We start from the raw sequence: 24,996 nt of genomic DNA, 5'->3' as shown, positions 1-24,996 counted from the left end.
TGAAATTTCTTGGACGAAGAGGAATATATATTTTTACATTTTATAAGGTCTATTAATTGAAAGAACCATGGTTTGCATTATTCTATTTCTATTTCTTTCTTTAATCTGTAGGAAATTGAAGTTGTAAACTTCTGATTGGTGGTAAGCCACTCTGTGTTCTGTCTTGTTGCTGTTGTTGTAAAGCACTAGTGGTGGTTGCTGAGGGGTCATACATCTGTTGCGAAGGTAGTTGAGTAACATTTGGCGTACTTACAAACTGTTGTTGGGGTAACAATTGTGGAGACACTATTGGAGTTGGTGAAGAGTTTATAGTTACTGTTTGGCCTACATGATGAGTAGGGAAATCACTTCTTGTTTCGTATGATGGAGGTGAACTCAATATCGAGGACTCTGTATAACTTGTATTATTAATTGTAGTAGGTTGTTGAGAATTATGAACAGAATTCAATTTATATCTTAAATCATCGGCAAAAGCAGGGGACATTTGAGATCCATTCATTGTTTGTTGAGTAACGCCATTTAAAACCATGGTTTGTTTTAAATTTGTACTGCTATCAGATCTACTCATAGTCGTAGGAGTCACAACGTTCAAATTTTGTTGACGTTGATGTCTTCTACGTCCTGAATGTCTGTTCATCTCTAACACAGATCCATCCGCATCATTTTCAGATTCTGAACTGCTTGTATTCTTCGACAACATTTCATTGAGACTCAACGCAGAGCTTGGTCTATTCATAACAACACCTGGAAATATGCTTGCACTACCACTAGGAACAGGAGTTTGTAATTTTGGTAGAGGAACACCAGATGATAAGGATGCAGAGGGTGTTAATGGTACACTATTCATATTAGTCATATCGGTCAAAGATTGAGGTCTCGCTAGTTCGGCACCTGTTGTCTCTGGTGTATCCATGAATCCATGTGTACGAGGTTTTGCTGTACCCAAGGGTGTCATCATTTGTAAAGAAGATAATGCACTAAGACGGATCCTACTTCCATTATTACTGGTACTAGAGAGCAGCCCTCCCGCAGATCCCGCATTGTTATTCATTTGCGTTAGAGAATGTGTTGATGAATTTCTCACTATTGTAGGCTTACTAATCAACCCTTGTTGTTGTTGTGATTGCAGTGGTTGTAATGGCTGTAACCCATTCAGTGCTGTAAAAGAACTCACTGAGTGTAATGAACTACTAGAAGTATTTCTTGGAATGGGAGCCATCATAGGCATTGACATCGGCACTCCCATAGTAATCCCCATCGAATCCGACCCCCCTGTCTCAAAACTTACAGGATCTGCCTCAACCACAGGGGTAACAACCTTTTTCTTTCTACCACGTTTACCTCTAGGTTGCGGATTTGTATGTATTCTTTTATGTCTAGTCAACTCGTCACTTCTGCTGAACTTCTTTGTGCAACCAGGGAAGTCACATGCATGAGGTTTCTCTCCTGTGTGTGTTCTCATGTGTCTGGTTTGATGTTCCAATCTATGAAATGCTCTCTGGCATACGGGACACACGTGAGGTCTTGGTGCCTCTTTCTTCTCGATTGGAGTTTGTGTAGTCATTTTAAACTGGAATATATGTACGTGTTTTTTTCTTTGTCCTTTATTTAATGAGATTAAGATATATACCTATATCTCCCTAACCTTTATATTGGTAGTCTTGATTAGTGATTAAAATGAGTTAACAGAAACTGAATGTTTACACTTTGTTCTAAATAAGTAAATGAATGTTGTGTTTTCAAATTTATCTATTTGTGAAAAATTTAAAAAATACTACTATTCCACTTTTGTTTTGGGTCTCGCTAACTTTTCAAATGAAACTTTTCCAGCCTCCCACCCCCGCCATAAAAAAGCAACGCTGGCTGAGATAATCCGGCGGTGAGACAAGAAATAAGAAGAAAGCCCAAAAACAAAACAAATTCTTGGTTTTGTTTTTGAAAGTTGAGACTGTTTCGTTGTCAGCACAAATGGAACTGCACTCAGTTACGTTGACCGTCTGTCCTCTTTCCCCTTCATCCTGTATGCCATGTGGGGGTGGTCGGTAGGCAGAATATCCTTATTGGGTTGCTTCGTTGAGCTGTGAGTTGTTCCGAACAGCTGCACAGTGAAAGCCCTGCAGGAATTCCCAACGAAAAAGAAAAAAGCAACTGCGCGCCATTTTTGGAAGCGAAGTCACGTGGCGTTCCTGTGCGGGGTAACGCTGCGGGGGAGGGGCAGGGGAGTCCCTTTCCAGAAGTTACTTTTTTCAGTATTTTATATAAGCTATCATAGGATTCGTATAGATTGTTAACAAGAACCAATAGGGAGACTCTTGAGTGCCTTAGTTTGATGGTTGTTGATATGGGTCTATGAATTCTTCGTTGTTCCTTTAGTTTGAAGGTCGTCGATCGGATTCTGGTCAATTCCGCAACTTTATTCGCTGCAGGGTTAACATACATTTTCTAATTGAAAAGAATTCTTGGATGAGGGTTTCCAGATTTTGTTGCTGTATTTATACGAATCTTAGTATTCATTATCAAGGATACTGTTGATTTTGGGTTTGTTTTCTTATGTATATATATAAATAAATATATATTCGGTTTGTCATATTCTGTTAGAATGAGATCTCGCCCTTAGTAAAGTCACAGACCATATCATCCCTTGAAATTTCAGTATATCAAATCGATTCAAATAATGAAGGTAGAAAGGAAATCATATCACAACCATACACAACCAACATCAAATGGCGTTTTCTACAATTGTCAAGCCTACTTCTTTTGAAGGTACAAATATGTTCAACTCATTGAAATTGGGGGATACAGATGTTTTACATAGAGTGGTACTAGCACCTCTGACAAGAATGAGAGCTCATCATCCAGGAAATATTCCAAATACAGAATGGACTCCAGAATACTACAGTCAGAGGTCCGAACGTCCTGGTACTACTATCATCACGGAGTCGACATATGTCTCGAAACAAGCCGGTGGATTTGATCATGCCCCAGGGATTTGGTCAAACGAACAAGTCGAGGCTTGGAGACCTACATTCAAGGCGATACATGACAACGGTAGTTTTTCTTGGGTTCAATTATGGGCTCTTGGTTGGGAAGCAGATATTCAGAATTTAACCAGAGATGGTTTGAAATATCAAGGGATGACGGATGGTGTATATAAGGATAAAGAAACTGAAAAGGTGGCAGTTAAATTGGGGAATCCGATTCATGGGTTATCAGTTGATGAGATTAAGCAATACATTAACGATCATATTCATGCGGCTAAAAACTCTCTTGCCGCAGGGGCCGATGGCGTTGAACTGCATGCTGCAAATGGATATTTGTTGATGCAATCATTAGATCCAGCATCTAATAAACGTTGCGATCAGTATGGTGGATCAATTGAAAACAGAACTCGATTTATACTTGAAATTATCGATGCCTTGATCGAAGAGATAGGTGCTCCAAAAATTGGGATCAGAATTTCCCCTTTTTATTCAACGGCAGGGATGTCAGGAAGTAAATATCCTGGGTTAGTTGCTCAATATGCATATCTATTAGGCGCTATTGAATCTAGGGCGAAGATGGGGAATCGGCTAGCCTATGTTCATATCATTGATCCCATTCCTCGGTGGACCCCCGGAAACTCCGAGGGATATCAATTAGAGAGTAATGCTTTTGTTTATTCTATATGGAAAGGTCCAATAATTCGTGCAGGTGGGCTGGGACGATTCCCACAGACATCTAAAAAGTTTTTAAAAGATGATCGGACTTTAGTAGCTTATGGTAGATACTTTATATCGAACCCAGATTTGGTGGACCGTCTCCAGAAGGGATTCCCATTGAATGAATATGATGAAGATTCTTATTATACAATGTCACCTCATGGATATATTGATTATCCAAAATATGACGAAGCTCTCAAACTTTGGGGGAAACTATAGAAACGATTTACATAAATTTCTCTCTTAGGTAAATCGTTGGTCAAGATATAACGACCCATCAACGTCGATGTAATTATCACAGACTATTAAAGAATAATAGTTTTGTCCTCTCTGTAAGGTAGAAAATTATATGAATGGAATGATCTCCAAAAACACTGTAAAGAATGATCTTTCGGCTTCGAACAAATCAATCTGCAATTACTAAGAACGAACACTGTGCTATGTTAGTTACTTTACCATGTTTTGGGTGTACTTTTTGTTAAAATATATATTTTGTTGAAATTTCATCTAACTTAATCAATCTGGGCATTTATCTACCATTTTCTAAATCTATATACGATAAATATTTTAGTAATTGTGTATTCATTTCCGCATGATTTACTTTTTTTTAGTGTATCTATTTGATCTGTAAACGCTGAAGAAGAAGTTGAATCTATTTCCATGATATTGAATTTTACATCTCTTTATTCAGAAGCTAGTGCTTTACAGCCATATGATATTACAGTGTATCGATAGATCAAATAATCTAGAAATCTCCCATTATTGTTAAATTATGTGTATCGTTATAATCCTGGAACTTGTTACAATTCTCCAATAGCAACTCTCTTCACCGCAGTTTTCTATACGTATCAGTTGGTAAGTTTCTATACTTCATGTTTTCTCTCAGTCGATGAAGAAGGGAAGAGGGTGCAATCGTTTCTTGCTTACCTAAGAACCAACGTTCCGTCTTGCTGTTGTTCCGTCTTTCCTCTCTATATAAATCTAACAGTTTCTTCTACGGTTTGATCTGTGTGATTAGGTAATATATTTCAAACGGATACACGGAAGCACGGATACACGGAATGAACGGAACTTAGGTGATATTTTGGAAATTTATAATGAAAATATCTCGAAAGCACGTTTTACCGAAGTTTTCAGCCATAATCAAGCAACTTTCTAAGGAAAAGGTCTTGGCGTGGTCACTTTCCATTCACTATTTTTTGCCATATTAGTTCTTGCATGTATCCCTTATTTGTTCTCATTTAGATCGATTTTATTTAGGTTAGTCTCATTACTAAACATTACGTTAACTACGTCTCTCAATGTTGATCATTTTAATTGCTTATTTACCATTAGTAAACACAACAATGACATATTAGAGGAGTTCTGATTCAAATAAGTATATAAGAAACTGGTATTTGATATATATTCCAATTAGTTATTAGTGTATTTTTTTTATAGTTCTGTTATACATATATATAAAACACTATCAAAACAATAAGAGGTCATAGCTACAATCAGTTAAACCTTTGAATAACAAACCACTACTAATTTTACTTTTATCAAGATGTCTTTCGTCAGCACTTACAAACCAGTTTCATTTAAGGACACCAACATGTTCAAGCCACTAAAAGTTGGTAACACTGAAGTTCTTCACAGAGCATTCATGCCTCCATTAACCAGAATGAGAGCTCAACACCCAGGTAATGTCCCAACTACCGAATGGGCCGCAAAGTATTATGACCAACGTTCTAAGAGACCAGGTTCCATGTTGATCACTGAGGGGACCTTTATCTCACCACAAGCTGGTGGTTATGACCATGCTCCAGGTATTTGGTCTGACGAACAAGTCGCCGGATGGAAGAAGATCTTTGCCAAGATCCACGAAAACAAGTCCTTTGTCTGGGTACAATTGTGGAACTTAGGTAGACATGCTGGTATCAGAGAGATGGCTAGAGACGGTCTACGTTACGACTCTGCTTCTGATGGTGTCTATATGGATGAAGAATCTGAAAAATTATCCCTTGAGGTTAAGAACCCACAACATGGTTTAACCCAAGATGAAATTAAGCAATACATCAAGGAATATATCCATGCTGCTAAGAACTCTATTGAGGCTGGTGCCGATGGTGTCGAGATCCATGGTGCTCATGGTTATTTGCTAAACCAATTCTTAGACCCATTGTCTAATAAGAGAACTGATAAATATGGTGGATGTATCGAAAACAGAGCCAGATTCACTTTGGAGGTTGTCGATGCGTTGATTGATGCCATTGGTGCCGAAAAGATTGGTATCAGATTGTCTCCGTACCATACTTATGGTACTATGTCTGGTTCTAAGGATCCATGTACTATTGCTACCTTCGCCTATGTTATCGGTGAATTGGAGAAGAGACGTAGAGATGGTAAACCATTAGCTTATATCCACATGACTGAACCATTAATCAATGATAACTCTACTGGCCCTATCACTGAACCTGTTGTTAAGAAGCATGAGGAAGGTACTAATGAATTTGTTTTCTCCATTTGGAAGGGTCCAGTCTTAAGAACCGGTGAATTAGGTGAAAACCCAACTCTTGCCACCAAATTATTGGAAAATGACAGAACTATGATCGGATACGGTAGATATTACATCTCTACACCAGATATCATTGATCGTTTAGAAAATGGTTTACCATTCAACACCTACAGATACAAGTTGTTCTACGGTCAAACTGAAGAAGGGTACACTGACTATCCAACTTACAAAGAAGCTATCAAGCTTGGTTACAAATAGAAAATGAACGATTGGTAATGTTATATAACTCTTCATTTGTAATTTTCAAATTTATCTTTCAATATCTCATGTAAGTCAAAATAAAATTATCTTACTATTAATAATATTATTATAAGAACAGATAGCTTTCCTGCACCGTCTCCACCAATATAATATATTCATCAGAATATCAAGGGTAATACTGTTTCAACTCCGAGCATTGATTTATATGCCATCTCACAATATCTAATATTTGACTTAGTCCGCGGAATGGTACATGGCTTATGTAAGAATCACAATTTTTCAATTTTTCAATTTTTGTTTTTGGGTGGGGGGGAGGGAAAATATGGGGAGTCCGCGGGATCTGCAGAGAAAGAGTCGCAGCAGCCTTCAAGGATTACCTAAGCAATATGTTAATGGCTTTTGAAAGTAAACCAAGACTTCTCGATAAGATTTAAGGGAAGTTAAGGTATATAAGGAGCTATAAATTAGATTCAATTGGAATAGTTACATTCAGGTTCTTTCAAACTTCATTATTTTATAATGTCTAGATATAAGTAGTCCAAGCTTACTAGATCTTAACTTTAGCAAACTTACACATATAAATTCAATCAACTCAAATAAAAAATGTCATTTGCCGATTCATTTACTCCAATTGCTTTTAAGGACACTAACATGTTCAAGCCACTAAAAGTTGGTAAAACTGAGGTCCAACACAGAGTTGTTATGCCTCCTTTAACCAGAATGAGAGCTACTCATCCTGGTAATATTCCAAACTCCGAATTGGCCGGTAATTACTATTATCAACGTTCTACGAGACCAGGTTCCATGTTGATCACTGAAGGTACCTTCATTTCTGCTCAAGCTGGTGGTTATGACCATGCTCCAGGTATTTGGTCTGACGAACAAGTCACTGAATGGAAAAAAATCTTTGGTAGAGTTCATGAAAACAAGTCATTCATCTGGGTTCAATTATGGGCTCTAGGTAGACAAGCCAGTATTAAGGAGATGGCTAGAGATGGTCTTCGTTATGACTCTGCCTCTGATGGTGTCTACATGACTGAAGAATCCAAGGAAGAATCTTTAAAGGTTAAGAACCCACAACATGGTTTAACTCAAGATGAGATTAAGCAATACATCAAGGAATATGTCCATGCTGCTAAGAATTCCATTGCTGCTGGTGCAGACGGTGTCGAAATTCATTCTGCTCATGGTTATTTGCTAAATCAATTCCTTGACAGCAATTCTAACAAGAGAACTGACCAATATGGTGGTTCTTTAGAGAACAGAGCGAGATTCACCCTTGAAGTTGTTGACGCTGTTACTGAAGCTGTCGGTGCCGATAAAGTTGGTATTAGATTATCTCCATACAACCTTTACGGGTCTATGGCAGGTTCTGCTGACCCTGATTTCCTTGCTACTTACGCTTACGTTGTTGGTGAATTAGAACAAAGACGTAAGGGTGGTAAGGGTTTGGCTTATATTCAATTAACTGAACCTGCTTTGGATACCAGTTTCATTGTTCCAGATGCTGTTAGTAGTAGCATTGAACACCCTCAAGGTACCAATGACTTCATCTTTTCTATCTGGAAGGGTCCAGTCTTAAGAACTGGTGATTTAGGTGAACGTCCAGAGGTCGCTTTGAGATACCTAGAAAATGAAAATACTTTAGTTGGTTATGGTAGATATATAATCTCGAACCCAGATATCGTTGACCGTTTGGAAAAGGGTTTACCTTTCAATAAGTACAACTTCAACACTTTCTACCTTCCAAGTGCTGAAGGTTACACTGATTACCCAACTTATGATGAAGCTGTCAAGCTAGGTTACAAATAATTTCCTTAGTATATACTTATTAAATCAGAGTTAAGATCAATATCTTTGTTTTTACTTTATATGTTTACAATTATTTGATTAACTGAATAGAATATACTATACACTACATAAAATAATTATTTATAATTGAATAGAAGTTTCTTTAGTAGAGTTAGGTGTGAACTAATTCATTGTTAGTTATCAAAGGTGTGCGAGTGGCTAGAGTTCTAATGTTAATAAAGCAAAAAGTATTTGTTATACTTTTCTATTTGCTGTAAGTAATTTTATTATGGTATAAAATTTATAGGACAAACGGATTATAACTTAGGATGTAAGTTCACAATTGTCTTGTCTCTATCTTATATATTTTCTGAGCTGAAGCAGACATACTGTGGTTAGACTTATATTCGTTCATATTATATAGTGGCAGGTAGAGAGGTGAATGGTGTAGCTTAAGTTTTAATGTTAGGTAAGCAAAATATAATTGTTATATTTCTCTTATATTTGTAAGTGATTTTTTATATTGTATATAATTTACAGAACGAATAGAATCTAACTCGGAATGTAAGTTCAGAATTCTTTGTCTTTATATATCATTTATTTTATCGAAGTTTCGTTTCTTCTTATTACCTAAACGATTGTTTCCTAAACGATTGTTAAGTAGTAAACTGATTACCTAAACGATTGTCAAGTAATTGATTTGTTACCTAAACGATTGTTGGTTAAACGATCGATAAGTAATGAACTTATTTTCTAAACGATTATGGCCTAAACGACTATTACCTAATAAAATGTTTATTTCTTATTAGGACATTTTAGATATCTTAATTTTGATGGGAAAATTGAATATTAGACATCTTTGTAGAGAATCTGAGATAGAGTGTTTGCCTCTATTAGTCTCTTCAAGCTTTACTTTATTTAATTCGGACATTTTTTAATACGATAATCGATCAGTCTCTTTATATTATATATTATTTATAGAACAAATAGAATCTAACTTCGAATGTAAGTTCAGAATTCTTTGTCTTTATATATGTTTTATTCTAATCTCAATTGAGGTTCGAATTATACTTTGTTTCATAATGCGATTAACTTTGTTTCATGTTGCCACATATTTTGTTTCATATTTTAACACGCTTCATAATAACTGTGCTTAAAGGTAGTTCTTTACCTATTGAAATTAAGTGTTGTGCATATTACTCTTAATTTCTGACAATCTTCTATTTAACTGAACAAATTTTGTTATATTAAAAAATCAACTTATAGTCGTCTGATCTTTTTATATCTTATATAAAAATATATAAAGTAAATTATGGAAACAATTATATTCATAAATGAAATATTGTTCCATTTATATATGTTGGATTATCATTGTCGTGATTATAAACTCACTCGACAGTGGCGTGAGTAATCTATTATTAAGTTGTTGCGGGATGAACTTATCAATAGATCATTGCGGGATGAACCTATTGTTAGATCATAACCTTGGTCATTATCCCTCTTATAATATATTTCCGACAAATTTCACATAATTTCTGTCATTTTCTTTCTTCAATTCTTAATATACTGTTTAGTTCTTGTTAGGACATTTGTAATCAATTACTCCAACATAATTTTTGTAACTAGTCGTCTTTGTGAAGCCCCCAGTTTAATAATACAGCTACTCTTACAGCTATATATATGATCACGTGACCCAGTACATTGTGCTTCTTAGTAGTAAGTAGTTTTTCATTGAAATAAATTGCGGATTTAGCTCAGTTGGGAGAGCGCCAGACTGAAGAATATACTTCGGTCAAACAAGAAATCTGGAGGTCCTGTGTTCGATCCACAGAATTCGCATTAATTTTTGTTTTTTGATATGTTTACAACTAGCCACTCTGAACGAGCGGTAGTTTTATGTTGCATTGTATTATTTTTTATTAGCCCAATGCAGTGCATATTATTAAATTTTTGAACAACTGTTGTAGAAAAGATCAAATATTTTGATTATTAAACTATACAATTTATACATATAATGATAAATATTAAAAAACAAATGATCTACTTCATAATGAGGTTAGAATAAGAAAATAAAGAAGTTGAGAAGTTGTAATTAAGTACTTCTAACGATTTTCTTAAGCTAGGGTGGTTAGGATATCAGAGTCACCAGCATCTAGAATGGAGACAACACCAACTCTGAAAAGCTTACCGACAGCGGTACCTAATTCATTGTTACCACCTTGGAAGTAGTAAACCTTGGTCTTGGAAAGCATAGCGTAGTATTCTAGCTCGGACTTTCTTAGAACTGGGGTGTTAGCAGCAATGATAACTAGCTTGGACTTACCTTGTCTTAGAGACTTGACGGTAGACTTGTAACCTAGGGTGTACTTACCAGACTTGATAACAAGGGCAAGCTTTTGGTTGATAGATTCTTGGGATTTAACTGGGGCCTGTCAAAAAAAAAAGTAAAATTATTGGAACCCACTTACATTACAAATTGTAATGTTGAGAAGTAAAACAACAATAGTATTTATTCATGTTAGTAAAATAATATTCATTATATATTAATTGACGTCCGTTTAACTATTTGCTACCATTTTTGGTAATAAGGATAATATACCAGATTACCATCTAATCTAGCAAATTTTGCAATATAACCATGATATTGACAAAAAAGGAAGTACTAAAAGTTTATTCAATTTATACTGACCATCTCTGTGATTTGATTAGTTGTGTGAACACTCCGGTCTACTTTATGGTTTCTTTATATATTGTGACAAAAACAAATATATAATTGTAAAGTAAGTCAAGATGAGATTATTTATATGGTCTTTTAAAGATATCAGAATATTAGATTATTAAAGTTTAAAATTTTTCCAGAGATGATGATAGATGCAACGGAACCAGTTCGCGTTAGAACTTTGGCTGTTCAAGCAAGCTGTGTGGGTCCAGTTACAAATTTCGTTTTGCTTGCAATTTCTTCTCTATCTGAATCGGAAATGTTCAGATTTGGAATTTCTTCGCAGGGAAATCTTACGGTGAGCGACGCATGAAAATTTCATTCATTTATTTTTTCAGGAAATTAAAGAGGACGGTACCAAACATCCGTACATTTTGTGATTGTACATCCCAACATCACATACAATTATGAAGAACTGCTGTCAAAATTAAGTGTGGTTTTTTCTATTTTAAACATTTAACAAGGTTTTGCCAGAAAATAGACAAAAGGAAACAAATCTGAAATTGGAAGAAGGCGATGATGGAAAATTTCCAACCTTTCCAGAGAGGAAAGAGGTTGGACAGGAAACGTGTTAGGACCCTCAGCCTGGACTGGTGGACATGTATACACAGTTGATGCTATCACTATGAACAGTAGTATGCTAGCTACCAGAGTATGGAAACCTTCTCAGTTCGGAATATGCGTACATACAGGCTTTATTATACAAAAAAGGCATATATATTTGTAACTTTAACTTGCTTCATAATAGTACACAGACTTAAAAACGACAACGATAAAATAAGGTATGTTGATAGTGCTAGCTAGTGATTATTAAACCGATGTTAAGAGTGGCAAGCTGATGGAATTTGGATCTGTACCGATACAATATGATAATAGGACGAAATATTCATGATTTAATAAGATTAAACCAGTAAAGACAAAAAGAAACTAGAAAAGCGTTATGCTTATGATCCAAGTTTGAATTGCAAGTGATATCTGGTGTAAGATAGTAGGAACCCTGATGATTTATTAGAAATAATATTACAATATAAAATTAATGATAAATATGTTCATACATTTCGGCTCACTATAAGAGGTTATACTATTGTCTTTAAAAGCATAATTTGAGGTTTCGTTTTAAAAATAACTTTTAAAGTCGAACAATCCTTTTCCAATTAATATATATGCTGACAGACTGAGAATTATGTCCCAAATTTAACAATCTCACCTAATAATTGGATTTTCTAATCAATTTAATATAAAAATGTTCCTTTTTTACTAACAATCTAACCAATCTTAGCATCATTATTAAAGATGTTAATGTTTAAATTTTTAATTCAGACAAGATGAAGGTTGAAGTTGATTCCTTTTCCGGTGCCAAGATCTACCCAGGTAGAGGTACTCTGTTCATCCGTGGTGACTCCAAGATTTTCAGATTCCAAAACTCTAAGTCTTCTTCTCTATTCAAGCAAAGAAAGAACCCAAGAAGAGTTGCTTGGACTGTTCTTTACAGAAGACACCACAAGAAAGGTATCACCGAAGAAGTCTCCAAGAAGAGATCCAGAAAGACTGTCAAAGCTCAAAGAGCTATTGTCGGTGCTTCTCTAGATTTGATCAAGGAAAGAAGATCCATCAAGCCAGAAGTCAGAAGAGCTAAGAGAGATCAAAAGAAGTCTGCTGACAAGGAAAAGAAGTCTGCTGACAAGGCTGCTAGAAAGCTAGAAAAGGCTAAGCAAGCTGGTACTCAAGGTTCTAAGATGTCCAAGCAACAAGCTAAGGGTGCTTTCCAAAAGGTCGCTGCTACCTCTCGTTAAGATATAAAAAATGTATACCTGATTTGAATCCACTCGGATTTCTTTTATATATTTTCTCATATTTTTAAATTTTTATGTATTATCAAACAAGAGTAACTAAGATTAAGGCATTTTCTAATAATCAATAGAAGTCATTATTATGTAGCATCAAATTTGGAGTTATTTAGCAAATATAGTATATTCTTGCTTATTTTAGAAATGGATAGCTTCGCTTACGCATTAATTGAATAACAACTATTTTTAGACAAGAATTAAGTACTTGACAGATTCTAAATATTGACATCCTTCCAGTTTTAAAGAAAATATATCCTAGTGATCTGACCTCAAAAAGGGAAAAAGTAAAGTTTTATCTTCGTTTTCTTATTATTTCCGCAGAATTTTCCGTGTGGTATAACACATTTTGTTTTAGAGAACATGTAAGTTTCCGCATTGGGAAAATTACATGTTTTAACTGTTCTTTTATAGTACATCTTTAAATAAAACAAGCTAATAATTTATGTAACAAACAATTTCAGTGTAAAACATCTCTAGAATAGAAATTTTTGATTTTGGTTTCCAGGATATATAAATCTATAAAAAATAATCAGTATGTCTTTAGAAGAAATAATCAATATGGAGTACTCTTAAACCTATAATTTTGACAATCCAAATATCAACCCAATATTAAATCCTAGTAATAACAACATGTTCAATAATTGTGTCCTTTCAATTTTAAGTTTAACTGCAATTATTGCTCCAATTTTCGCACAAGATGTTTCGGTATCAGTTTCTTGTGATGAAATCCCAACTGGTTCTTTGGAAACTACACCATATTCTACTACAGTTAGAAATGTTGTTCACAACGGAGTTACTGAACAAATGTTATTCGAATATTATAAATCTGTGACCTATGTTGAGGATTGTAACCCAACTTCATTGACGACAACCGCCAGTGCGTCTGCTACAACTATTACTATTTTCTAAGCAATATTGAGACAGTGTATATTAGGGAACCAACGGGAAAGAAATTACAATTCATAAGTTTTTGTCATATGTATCTTTTATAAATAATTTAAATAAATTATAATAAAGAAGTATGGTATTTTTTTAAAAAAACATGGATAGGTAGCAAAACTAGTTTTTCTATTCTAAATATAATTTTCAACACCAATATCCTCCATGAATTCTTTCATTGATTTGGGTCTCACTTGATCCTTTATTATTAAAACAATATTATTGAATATTTTCTTTCGAAGTCGAATTTCTTTTTCCAAAGATATAGTTGTATTCAAAATGTGTGTACATTCTAATCTTGTTTCAGCGTTAGTATTCTCCTTGACATTCTTCAAGGATTCCTGGAAATTTTCTACTTCCATTTCAAGTTGTTGAACGTCTAACCTCAGCTGCTCATTTGTGGGAATTTTAAGTGTCTCTTCGAGTTCTTTCTTAGCTGTGGTCTCATCCCTACTTAGTTCCATCAATTCTTCATTTAATTGGGTTAAACATTGATAACTATATTTTCCTTCTAACTCATTTTTTCCAAATTCTTCTTCATAATTGATATCCACGTCCTTTGAAGAATAAATTAGTATTTTTCCAAAGGTTTTTAAAATAATTTTATCATCTTGAACTAATTCTTCTAGTATTTTCACAGTATCATTTTTGGTAATTTTTCCATGTAAGTTTTGAACAATATCATTAATTGCAAACGGTTTCCTTTGCGAACATAGATACTGTTCGACTACTTTATGTGCTGTGTATATTTTAGTAGGTTAGTAATTGTAAATTTTAGGAAGATATTTGACTTATGATATATTATGATGAACATTGACGAACCTTCTTCCCCTTTCAACGAGGCACTCTTCTTCTTTGGAGGCATGGGATATATAGAGCCTTTCACGAATCGATTGATGAAGTACCTGGGTATCTAGTAGGTATCTCATACAATAACAATAAATAATGTTTTCCTGGTTAAATAGTGTGTATTTTTATATATATATATATATATTTTTTAGGCGGCTAATATACTTCTCGCTTAGACTCCCAGCGAAGCCCTATAAAAAGGTGAAATAAGATAGAATGACTATCCACATCACTGCTCAATTCGTTATATATAAATATAAATATAAATAAATGTTTTTAAAAGTGCTTTTTATAGTTTAAAATAACGTTAAAAGAAAATGTGAAGGTAAACTTCCATTCCACTTTGTATATATCTCTATATAAATTATTTACATCAAGTAATATAACTTATGTCAAAAACCCAAATATGAATTAACCTGGAGATCAGATTATACATAATAACTCTAATATGTTTATTGCTTGTCCCAACCCAACTTGATAGCTTCATCATAAGTTGGGTAGTCAGTGTAACCTTCAGCAGTCATAGCGTAAAACAAGTCTCTGTTGTATTTGTTTAGAGGTAGACCCTTTTCCAATCTGGTAACCAAATCTGGGTTAGCAATCCAGTATCTACCGTAAGCCAACAAAGTTCTGTCATCCTTAACAAAATCTCTGGCGACTTCTGGATGTAGAGCCAAGTTACCGGCTCTGATGATTGGACCCTTCCAGATGGAGTAAACGAAGTCGTTGGTACCGTCATCGTATTCACCGGCACCTTCAGTCAAGAATGGGTTGGTAACACGAGGTTCGACCAAATGGATGTAAGCTAAACGCTTACCACCTCTAGCTCTCTTTTCTAGTTCACCAATAACGTGAGCGTATTGAGCAACAATCAATGGTTCAGCACCACCAGACAAGTTACCGAATGTACCGTATGGGGAGAATCTGATACCGACCTTGTCTTCACCAATGGCGTCAACTAAAGCATCAACAACTTCTAGAGCGAATCTAGATCTGTTTTCGATAGATCCACCGTATTCATCGGTTCTGTGGTTAGACTTTGGATCCAAGAATTGGTTTAGCAAGTAACCGTTGGCAGAATGGATTTCAACACCGTCGGCACCAGCAGCCAAGGAGTTCTTAGCAGCATGGACGTATTCCTTGATGTATTGCTTGATTTCATCCTTGGTGATACCATGTTGTGGGTTCTTGGATTTTTCAGCTCTTTCCTTGGATTCATCATCCATGTATAAACCGTCAGTGGCAGAGTCATAACGTAGACCATCTCTAGCCAAGGTGTCAGCGTAGGATTGTCTACCTAAGTTCCACAATTGGACCCAGACAAAGGACTTGTTTTCGTGGATCTTGGCAAAGATCTTCTTCCATTCAGCGACTTGGGCATCGGACCAGATACCTGGAGCGTTGTCATAACCACCAGCTTGGGCAGAGATGAAAGCACCTTCGGTGATCAACATGGTACCTGGAACTTGAGAACGTTGGTTGTAGTATTCAACAGCCCAGTCCTTGTTTGGAACATTACCTGGATGAGAAGCTCTCATTCTGGTTAATGGAGGAAAGACAGCTCTGTTCTTTAGTTCACAGTTACCAATCTTGATTGGCTTGAACAGGTTGGTGTCAGCAAGGGCTTGTGGTTTAAAATCTTGGACGAAAGGCATGCTTTTTGTTTGTTTTAAGGGGGAATGGTTAATATAGTTGTAGTTGTTGTAGGTTGAATACAATGAACTTCGTCTATACTTCTTTTTCTACTTATAATATAAAATTAAAAGGAATTCAAAACTGCAAACTTCAAAACTAACTACTCATAACTTATCTACTTTTATATGGTTTCAAAACTAATTGGAAAATATTGAAAAATTTCTGATTACATATATAGGAAAAGAAACGAGATGGGAAGCCTCCCTTTTTGCTCGAACAGAGTGAAATTCCCTTCAGAAACAAAAAGAAAAAACGGCATTTGCTACGGATGTTTCTTAGCAAAATGGGGCGTGTTCCTGAACTTCGGCACGGTTCAAAAATGAAAAATTTTGGAGGAAAAAGCAAAAACCGATCAGCAATGATTACGTAAAGTCGTCGGTGTGTCGGTGCTAAATATTTTGGATGGGGACAAGCAGAGAGTTCTGTTATACCGTTCTTGTTGGTGTGGTATTTTACGGCCGTAGCATGTATAGCGTTTTGGTGGTTGTTGAGGAAACAGGAGAGTTTCGTTATGTAATCTGAGACACGGAAGCGGAAGCTTTATACTATTACTAACTACCATCTGCTATTTAATATGTCAAACGGGTCTAAAACGTGTTATTGTTATGATATTTCTTTACGTAAGATCGCTGTTAGAAGCCTGCAATTTACTAAATGATGCAGATGATTTTGACGTTTTGAGCCCGTAGTTAGGTGGAACTCATCTACTCCCAGGCGATTTACTCTTTAGAGGGTCCTCGTATCAACTTTAAAATTCAGTTTATCAACCGACATAGTGGAGGGAAGGAACAATGTCTGTATACTCCAATATATCTTGATTGTATTGTTTGAAGTCCGCATAGACGGAAATTAATTTATATGGAGACAGCTGATTAATATTGATGAATGTTTATATTATAATATATTGTATATATGTGAATTTTTTAGAAAATAAAGATATATATAGAAATGAGAAGCGGTTTAGTAAGAACTTCTTATGTAATGGAGCTTCTCTATTACTAAATTTTTATTTTTTCTTGAGTCCGTTAATGTTCTTTATTTGATTTGTTTTATAATTATGATGAAAAACATAATTGTTTATCTAACTGAAAGGTGATGTGTGTGTGTGTGTATGTGTGTTTTAATATTATTAAAATGTTTGTGTATGCATGATTGTTTGTTAATTAGGTTTCGTAAAATGGTAGTAGATGAATCTATATCATAAAATATTTGTAAAATTACAATTGAATTATGGTAGGATGTCAACAATACCAAATGATTGTTCAATACCATATGGACCTGGGTTCTTCCAGTAATCGTTGGTATAAGTTAGAATTGTAACATCAGTACCAACAGTATCTAATATAGATTGAACAGCAATCAATTGGTTAGCTTTTGATGGAATGTTACCACCGTTTTGAATACCAGAAGATGGGTAACCAGTTTCAGTGACCACAACGTTAGAAGTACCACATGTCTTTTGGATCAATTGAACTTGGCCTAGGACAAAAGAACCAGAAGTCTCAGCGGTAGAATAGGTGTCGAAGTAAGAATGAGGGTTGATACCAACGAAATCAATGGCAGAATCTGTACATAATTCTGGATTGTTTTCGTATGAAACAGGTGGTTCGGAAGTAGTGATTTGACCTGAATACCCAGCAGCTTGTAATTGACCCTTGACAGAAGCAATCTTGGAAATTAAATCAGCAGCTGAACAGTAGCCGGAAATGACAGCTTCGTTACCAACAGTAATAAAATCAAAGACACTCCAGCCGCTGGTTTGACCGTAACTGATTAATTGGTTTAAGGCATCATCAATGGAATCGACACCAGCAGAACTGATCCATAGACCTTGGTTGACTGTCATACCGAATTGAGCACAAACTGGTAAGACATTTTCGAAAGAATTACAATCAGTACCGTAAACACGGATCTTGTTGACACCTCTAGCCTTGATAATAGACAAATCAGTGTAGACGTCTGTAGCAGATTTACAAGAACCGTCATCGTTATATGGAGAATAGACTAAAGTGACTGGGATCTTTGATAGTAAAGAGTTGGAATTGTAAGTGGAAGTAGCAGAAGCAATATTAGAAGTGGTGGATTGTTCGACATCAACACTAGTAGTTGTAGAGAAAACGGCTTGGTTAGTAGTAGCTGGAGCAGAACCTTCGATATGTTCATTGTTGACAACATCTGTTAGTACGGGAACCATTCTAGTTGTAGTCTTACCTTCAGAGGCAACCGTAACTGCAACGACTTTAGTTGGGGCAGTGTAGATAGAAGAAGAAGTAGTGGTTTCTGGGACATAAGGAGAAGATGGTTCCAGGGTAGTAGTGGAAGAGGTAACTGGAATAACAACTGAGGAAGTAGTTGCTGGTTCTAAAGTAGTGATGGAAGAAGAAGTAGCGGCTGGAGGGTCAACTACAGAGGAAGAAGAAGCAGGAGCAGTAATGAAGGTTGGGTTGACGTTATTTTGCATGATGGTAATAGTTGTGCTTGGCTCGACAGTAGTATCGACACCTTCTGGGTATAATGTAGTAGTGAAAGTGACAGCATCGCTGACAATGAATTCAACAGTTGGAGCAACAACAACTTCGGTGGTAGTAGAGTAAAAATCTGTGACAGTATTAGTGGTACTGGCTGTATGTACTCTTGTGACAATCTTTTTGTTGTGAAAGACAGGTAGGGCGGACACTACCGATGTGAAGAGTAAAATATATGTGAGTGAAATATAACTGGATAACATGTTGGCAATATATATTTTATGTTTATTGGGGGGGATATTGTACGATATGTAGACGGTTAGTATTGGTTGTTATAGTAAATCGAAAACACTTATAATATAAAACCCATAAGTTCAAACAACTCATAACGAAATTTATAACTAACCATCGTTCCCTTTATATATCATTTCATTTGAGACATCGACATTCAATCGTAAACCTGTTTAACCAGCTTTTTTAGGTTTCTTCGTTACTTTCCAGTACCTTTGAATGAATAGATACTTCAATGTATATCAATACATTAAGATGATGGTATCAACCTTATGGAATACACTCTATTGCGCTTAGATAAAAAAGATACAAGAAAACCTTAATTTTTCTATTGACTAGCATAAAACAAACAAAACCTCCAAACGTTCGCTGTTACGTAAACATGTAAACAGCAGCAAGGATTTGACAATGACTCTGAGACGATCACCAAACCAGATAATCCTGGACCCCAGTACCTTGGCCCTTCCTGCTCTCCTCGAGGATAATGTAAGCTCAGTTTGTTTGGCCCTATTACCAGAAACGGAGATGACATAAACAAAAAAAGCTGAAATTTTTCAGTTCTCTGGGTTGAGCGAGCTGAGCTGCGCAAAATATAAACAAAGTCGGCCGTCTTTTTGCTGCGCAATCTACGACCCGCTCCGGAGGGAGAGCGCCGTTCGTGGATTTGCTTTGGCTGCGAAAGTTGAATTTTACGTAGTTTTAGGTTGAAACGTTGACCGTGTTAGGGTTGACAACCTTGTGTTGAACCCGTTCTCGTGGCCCAGATGGGTTTTGATTTGACTGGTTTGTTTGTGTTTTGGTTACTAATTTTGTTGTTTGGTCGTTTATATTCTATTAATCTATATAGCAGATAATACAAGTAATTAAGAAATTTAAAAATAATTATATGATATTTTTGCTCGTGTTTTTGATTGTATGTAAGCTAAAGACTACACACCTTGATGTCTCAGTATGTTGACAATCAATGATGTCCAACCAGTGAATTGCACTGATCCAGTACCGTGGCCATCTACCGGGTCATAGTTTTCATATACGTAATTAGTCTCGTTCCAATTACCATAGACATTATTGATTAGGTTTTCTCTTAAAGTAGTGTATAGTTTCTTAGCCATGTTACTCACTTGTTTATCATGCAGTTCGCTGGTTTCATGAGACCCAGCAATCACTTCAGGGAAATAATGCTCGATGGCTTCTAGACATAAGTAATTTATATTCATCCAGATTTTACCTCTCCAGTAGTTTTCACCTGCACCAAAATATTCATCTTGTTTAGATAATGAACGTAAACCGAATGGGGAAAAGAGTTTATCTGGGTCACTCATTAGAGTCAATAGGCTCTTAAGCTTTGGAGAGTCTCTTGGCATTAACTTTAATGCAAATGGAAGTAAAGAAACATAACCTTCATGGCATACACGTTCCATTTCATCATCACCTTCAGAATCTAGAGTGACGTCACAGTATGTCTCAGTCTTTGGATCCCAATGCAACAAATCTAAGTTTTCTACGATTTTCCTTTCTATTTCAGCATACTGGGTTTCATCTTTCTCCAAACCTAAAATATGTGCAATGTTTTTCATGGATCTAGCCATAGTACCAACCCAGGCTAATGTATCCACATTCAATTCAGCCACATCTGGATATTCCGCTCTTGGGTAATCATCTAACCCACTTGGTAGACAATGAGTCACGGTACGACCCAACCATCTATAGACAAAGTCCTGATGCACTTGTTGGAATTGTTCATCTTCTTCCATATCTTCGAAGTATTCTTCAATTGACCCCTTTTGAGTATCTGTGAACCATTTGAAATGGTTTTTTAAATGTGGATAAATAATCTTACTATATTTAAGAATGTATTCGAAATTGGAACCCAATTGGGATGAGATGCCTTCTTCTTGTTCAGCATCAACAACAGAATGAGAGAATCCGGGTTCATTTTCCTTTTCAATTAATTTAGTAAGCATTTCACTCAAGGCAAGTAATAAAGTGGGTGGATTAGCGATTTGAGGACTTTGAATAGTGAATTCCTGAGGAACTTTACTTCTTGCTTCAGGACCCAAAATTACTTCACGGGCAACCCACCCGTTTTCATCAATCAATTGGAACCAACTAACCGCGATTTGGAAAGCTAAATCGAAATCATATTCCATAATTTGTAAAAGATGGAAACCTTCATCCCAATAAAACCCACGAGGAAAAAATCCCCTACTTGGAACACTGGTAAATAAACTATATGGACCTTCTTCTCTGAAATGTTCAAATTTAATTGATTCGAAATGGGTTTCATCTAAGACAGTTTCACGATCAATCATTTGAGAACCGTGGAAATATCCAATACCACCTAACAAATTGGCTAAAACTTCCATAGCGAATTTTCTCTTGTCACCGGTGTTGGCGACATCTTCGATATCAAAATGATTATCGAATCTGACATTAATCTCATAGATTGCATCATTAATCAATTTGGTTGCTTCTTTACCAGAATCGATGGTTTGAGTTGAATCCAAATTATTGTAAACTACATCGAATTCAAACCCTTTCTCCTCTCGCATACTAAAGGTCTTTTGGATGTAGTGGAAGTTACCTTGGTCGAACTCATGAAGGTTTCTTAAAGTTAGAACACTTGGAACTAGACCAGGCTCAATGGTTTCACCAAGTTCCTTTACAATATCCTTAATAGAGTCAGTTAATAAAGATTGGAAAATATCTCTTGCTCTCCAGACCTCAGTATCTGGGATAGTCAAACCAACGTGACTAGTTCTGGAGGCATTACAACCAGGAACAACTTCGACACTGTCCAATGTATCATTTGTATAGTAATTACCGTAGTTGTCGTTGATTAATACTTCGTATTTGCCTAGATCTTCGGAATATCCTGTAAATTCAAAAGTGTTTTCATTTTGTTCATTGCCGTTATCAATATGCATCAATCTAGATGGACCTTCAGGGTCTTTACCGATATTTTGGTTCATGTATAGGATGACAGATGTAGTAGTGTTTAAAGTTGGATCTAAAGGTTTACCATTGACTCTGACAACCCAGTTTTGATCATCGTGTGTCTTGGCAAAATGAATAGTCAAATTCAAATTATTTTCTGGATCAATAATATTTTCTCTACCACCTAGTCTTGGGTCGTACGCTTCCCATGTAAATCTTTCCAAGTGGTCTTCATCACTAACAAAATGTCTTAATCTAGTCATAGAGTCGAATTTAGTCGTGTCAAACCACATTAACCCAAAGATAAAGGGTGTCGCATCTACAAAACGTGGTCTGATACCGAAATAACAATTAGAACGGTATGGTGCCCATAACAATTCGCTATTGGTATTCGTTTCAAATGTTTGCTCTTGTGTTTCCTTGGAAGAGAATGACTCCTGTGTCGTTTCTTTGGCAAAACATGATGCAATAAGCATCAGAAACAAAGTAAGGTTACTTGCCCCAAACAACATTTCCAATGGATATATTTTTATATTAGTTTAAATTGATACTTGATTATATGCTTGGAGATTACATGACCGTATATATCTAAAATAGTATTCGAGAGTTACAGTAACCGTTTATATAATAGGGATCTCTCAAGAAACAATTGAGGTGTCCTCTATTACATTAGTTCCCAGGTTCTGTCGTATTAACTAATTTCCTATTGCAAGCATTTTACGCGTTGTCACCTAAAAGGGAAATTTTCACTTTTTAAAGATGCTGAACTTTATCAAGTTATTAATGTTGTATTACTGAACTAATATCTTGATGAAATGATATTTATCAATGCTTCAACCCCACCTCCATCTCTCTATCAGTTGAGGTTGTTGATGTTCCATAGTGGAGCTGTCATGCCTTGGGTTTTTTAAGCATGATGGTTCTGGAGCCGTTGTTGTTCATGATAATCAAATAGGTGTTCTCAATTGTAGAGCGGAGATTCTCGTTCATTGGTATCCCTAGGAGCCAGTCTTCTTCTAAATATTGCCAACTTATTTGGTTGTATGATACTTTTATAATGTTGAAACATCTTTCTTGCATTTCTGCTATTTTTCCGGAGTATTCTAACAATTGATAGGCTTGGGGATACTTCTCTTTTAGTTGAGACTCTTGTAGTATTCGAAACCATAAAGTTGGTGGTGAAGTTTCATCACAATATATCACCGAGAGTCTCAGTAATGCAGTGTGAATCTTAATAATATTGTATTTCTGTCCTTGTAGTATCATGTCTATACACTTTGTCAAATTATGCTCCAAATGAGAAAGATACAATATATATACTTCAAGGAAACCCCTCTCATAAAATAAGTCGTGTAAGTTATCCTTGGCAAATTCTAAGACGATACCTCCAACTTTTCCCCATTCTTTTCTCCTAAGGAAGAATGCATATGACATAATATATACCTCTTCGGCAAATGTTAATAATTGATTATCGTGACCACCATCACTCATCATACTGACAATGATTTCTCGAAGTTTCCTTAAACCATGTTCTATGTTAGAATCATCTGTCTCCTCTTTGATCTGACTCAGTAATTGTACCCTTTTGGTAGCATCAGTCTTAAGACTTTCTAATTGTTGATTTGGTCCCTGAGATCTACTAAGTAACGCAACATCCTTAAGTAAATCATTTCGAATCTCATCTCGTGTCGTGTTGGAAAATTTTAGTTTCCTTCTCTCCAAAGGTGTACTCATTGCGACAAATTCTAGTTTACAGTTAGATGGTAGTGATGTAAGATTCTTCGACAATACCTTTGAGAGGATGAAACATCCATTTAAGATTATGATATGTTTTTATTGTTAATTTGTTCAATGCACGCCGCGGTAAGAGAGACTTTTGACTTATATTTCTTATTTGCAACTTATCAACTAGTTTGATGACAAGACAAGAAAAGGAATAACGTAAGAAACAGATGTAAGATAGATAGTACTGCACTTTGACACTTTGTTATTGTCCCTTTGTCTTTGATAATTGAGAATCAGTTACTTAGAGGAATTGCTTCAGGTAGTACTTAATCATAGAGATCACTTCTATTTCAGTTTTCTAGTTGGATGGAACTACTGAGCCAATAGCAAAGGGTAATAAAGTAGCATTTGTAATGTGTCTGTAGATACTTGATATCTATCTTGGAAATTTCTTATTTAATCATCACTTTCTTTTTTTTGTTTACTGGATAATAAGTTCTTTTACCTTGTAGGATAGCTACAAAACATAAAAATAGAATAGAATATTTCTAATTTATTGATTGTAGAACTTGTGGATTTTTTAAACCTAACACATCTACTGGCAAATTATGTCGGAAATATATTATAAGAATGATAATGACCAAGGTTATAATCTATTGATAGGTTCATCCCGAAACAACTTAATAATAGATTGCTTACGCCACTATCGAGTGAGTTTATAATCACGACAAAGAAAAATCAAGCATATATAAATGGAACAATATTTCATTTATGAATATAATTGTTTCCATAATTTACTTTATATATTTTTGATGAATATGTAGCGGCAGCACTAAAAAGGCTAACATTAGCTTAACCTAACTGAAGGTGAAGGTAGCTAATATAAGTAGAACTTAGAGTGTGCTGCACTACCTTATATATAATTGTAAACGTAAGTTTGAAATCGAGAATATACGATTAGTATTCGAGTTGAAATTATCGGACATAGTTATAGATATTCAAATGTATAATCTTGTAGTTTCATTTTATGTTATATAAAGTAAGTCTATATAAGGAAGATTGTATATATATAAAGTTAGAATATGTGGTCCTTTTATACTTTTGGAAAAGGAAAACAGTCTACCAAATATTGATAGTATTCTTACTAAACATTCTAGAAACATGTTCTAGACACTTATGAAACAATTAGTAATACTTGCTTACTAATCATTCTTAAAGAATGTTCTAGAATCATATTGAACAGTTAGTAATAATTTCTTACTAAACATAAAATTGTAATAAC

At 35.3% G+C, this 24,996-nt stretch overlaps 12 protein-coding genes and 1 non-coding gene across 13 annotated transcripts; 6 read left to right on the top strand and 7 right to left on the bottom strand.

Annotated features, from left to right (window-relative positions):
- Positions 1–100: 100 nt before the first annotated feature.
- Positions 101–1,564, bottom strand: MIG1 (transcription factor MIG1; the record flags this gene model as incomplete). Its single annotated transcript, XM_041552667.1, has 1 exon — positions 101–1,564. The coding sequence occupies one exon, from the start codon at positions 1,562–1,564 to the stop codon at positions 101–103; it is 1,464 nt and encodes a 487-aa protein (XP_041408601.1).
- A 1,159-nt stretch (positions 1,565–2,723) lies between these two features.
- On the top strand, positions 2,724–3,917 carry KABA2_11S02596 (alkene reductase; the record flags this gene model as incomplete). The annotated part of the gene is made up of 1 exon (XM_041552666.1): positions 2,724–3,917. The coding sequence occupies one exon, from the start codon at positions 2,724–2,726 to the stop codon at positions 3,915–3,917; it is 1,194 nt and encodes a 397-aa protein (XP_041408600.1).
- A 1,327-nt stretch (positions 3,918–5,244) lies between these two features.
- On the top strand, positions 5,245–6,453 carry KABA2_11S02574 (alkene reductase; the record flags this gene model as incomplete). Its single annotated transcript, XM_041552665.1, has 1 exon — positions 5,245–6,453. One exon carries the CDS (start codon positions 5,245–5,247, stop codon positions 6,451–6,453), a length of 1,209 nt encoding a protein of 402 aa, XP_041408599.1.
- Positions 6,454–7,059: 606 nt separating this feature from the next.
- Positions 7,060–8,268, top strand: KABA2_11S02552 (alkene reductase; the record flags this gene model as incomplete). Its single annotated transcript, XM_041552664.1, has 1 exon — positions 7,060–8,268. The coding sequence occupies one exon, from the start codon at positions 7,060–7,062 to the stop codon at positions 8,266–8,268; it is 1,209 nt and encodes a 402-aa protein (XP_041408598.1).
- Positions 8,269–9,990: 1,722 nt separating this feature from the next.
- KABA2_11S02530 lies at positions 9,991–10,086 on the top strand. Its single transcript has 2 exons — positions 9,991–10,028; positions 10,050–10,086. It is a non-coding gene; the product is annotated as a tRNA-Phe (tRNA).
- A 275-nt stretch (positions 10,087–10,361) lies between these two features.
- Positions 10,362–10,939, bottom strand: RPL30 (60S ribosomal protein eL30; the record flags this gene model as incomplete). Its single annotated transcript, XM_041552663.1, has 2 exons — positions 10,362–10,676; positions 10,937–10,939. 2 exons carry the CDS (start codon positions 10,937–10,939, stop codon positions 10,362–10,364), a joined length of 318 nt encoding a protein of 105 aa, XP_041408597.1.
- Positions 10,940–12,291: 1,352 nt separating this feature from the next.
- Positions 12,292–12,759, top strand: RPL24A (60S ribosomal protein eL24; the record flags this gene model as incomplete). The annotated part of the gene is made up of 1 exon (XM_041552662.1): positions 12,292–12,759. One exon carries the CDS (start codon positions 12,292–12,294, stop codon positions 12,757–12,759), a length of 468 nt encoding a protein of 155 aa, XP_041408596.1.
- A 684-nt stretch (positions 12,760–13,443) lies between these two features.
- On the top strand, positions 13,444–13,722 carry AGA2 (Aga2p; the record flags this gene model as incomplete). The annotated part of the gene is made up of 1 exon (XM_041552661.1): positions 13,444–13,722. The coding sequence occupies one exon, from the start codon at positions 13,444–13,446 to the stop codon at positions 13,720–13,722; it is 279 nt and encodes a 92-aa protein (XP_041408595.1).
- Positions 13,723–13,886: 164 nt separating this feature from the next.
- On the bottom strand, positions 13,887–14,617 carry HOP2 (Hop2p; the record flags this gene model as incomplete). The annotated part of the gene is made up of 2 exons (XM_041552660.1): positions 13,887–14,491; positions 14,575–14,617. 2 exons carry the CDS (start codon positions 14,615–14,617, stop codon positions 13,887–13,889), a joined length of 648 nt encoding a protein of 215 aa, XP_041408594.1.
- A 436-nt stretch (positions 14,618–15,053) lies between these two features.
- On the bottom strand, positions 15,054–16,256 carry KABA2_11S02420 (alkene reductase; the record flags this gene model as incomplete). Its single annotated transcript, XM_041552659.1, has 1 exon — positions 15,054–16,256. The coding sequence occupies one exon, from the start codon at positions 16,254–16,256 to the stop codon at positions 15,054–15,056; it is 1,203 nt and encodes a 400-aa protein (XP_041408593.1).
- A 1,268-nt stretch (positions 16,257–17,524) lies between these two features.
- Positions 17,525–19,024, bottom strand: SCW11 (putative glucan endo-1,3-beta-D-glucosidase; the record flags this gene model as incomplete). Its single annotated transcript, XM_041552658.1, has 1 exon — positions 17,525–19,024. The coding sequence occupies one exon, from the start codon at positions 19,022–19,024 to the stop codon at positions 17,525–17,527; it is 1,500 nt and encodes a 499-aa protein (XP_041408592.1).
- A 957-nt stretch (positions 19,025–19,981) lies between these two features.
- Positions 19,982–22,501, bottom strand: CWH41 (mannosyl-oligosaccharide glucosidase; the record flags this gene model as incomplete). The annotated part of the gene is made up of 1 exon (XM_041552657.1): positions 19,982–22,501. The coding sequence occupies one exon, from the start codon at positions 22,499–22,501 to the stop codon at positions 19,982–19,984; it is 2,520 nt and encodes an 839-aa protein (XP_041408591.1).
- Positions 22,502–22,880: 379 nt separating this feature from the next.
- Positions 22,881–23,723, bottom strand: KABA2_11S02354 (uncharacterized protein; the record flags this gene model as incomplete). Its single annotated transcript, XM_041552656.1, has 1 exon — positions 22,881–23,723. One exon carries the CDS (start codon positions 23,721–23,723, stop codon positions 22,881–22,883), a length of 843 nt encoding a protein of 280 aa, XP_041408590.1.
- Between the last annotated feature and the right edge of the window lie 1,273 nt (positions 23,724–24,996).

Source organism: Maudiozyma barnettii, assembly GCF_903064755.1.
Source record: "Maudiozyma barnettii strain CLIB 1767 genome assembly, contig: KABA2_11, whole genome shotgun sequence".
Taxonomy (NCBI): Eukaryota; Fungi; Ascomycota; class Saccharomycetes; order Saccharomycetales; family Saccharomycetaceae; genus Maudiozyma; species Maudiozyma barnettii.
The sequence above is the reverse complement of the archived record's forward strand: the minus strand, read 5'-3'. Positions and strand labels throughout refer to the sequence as shown.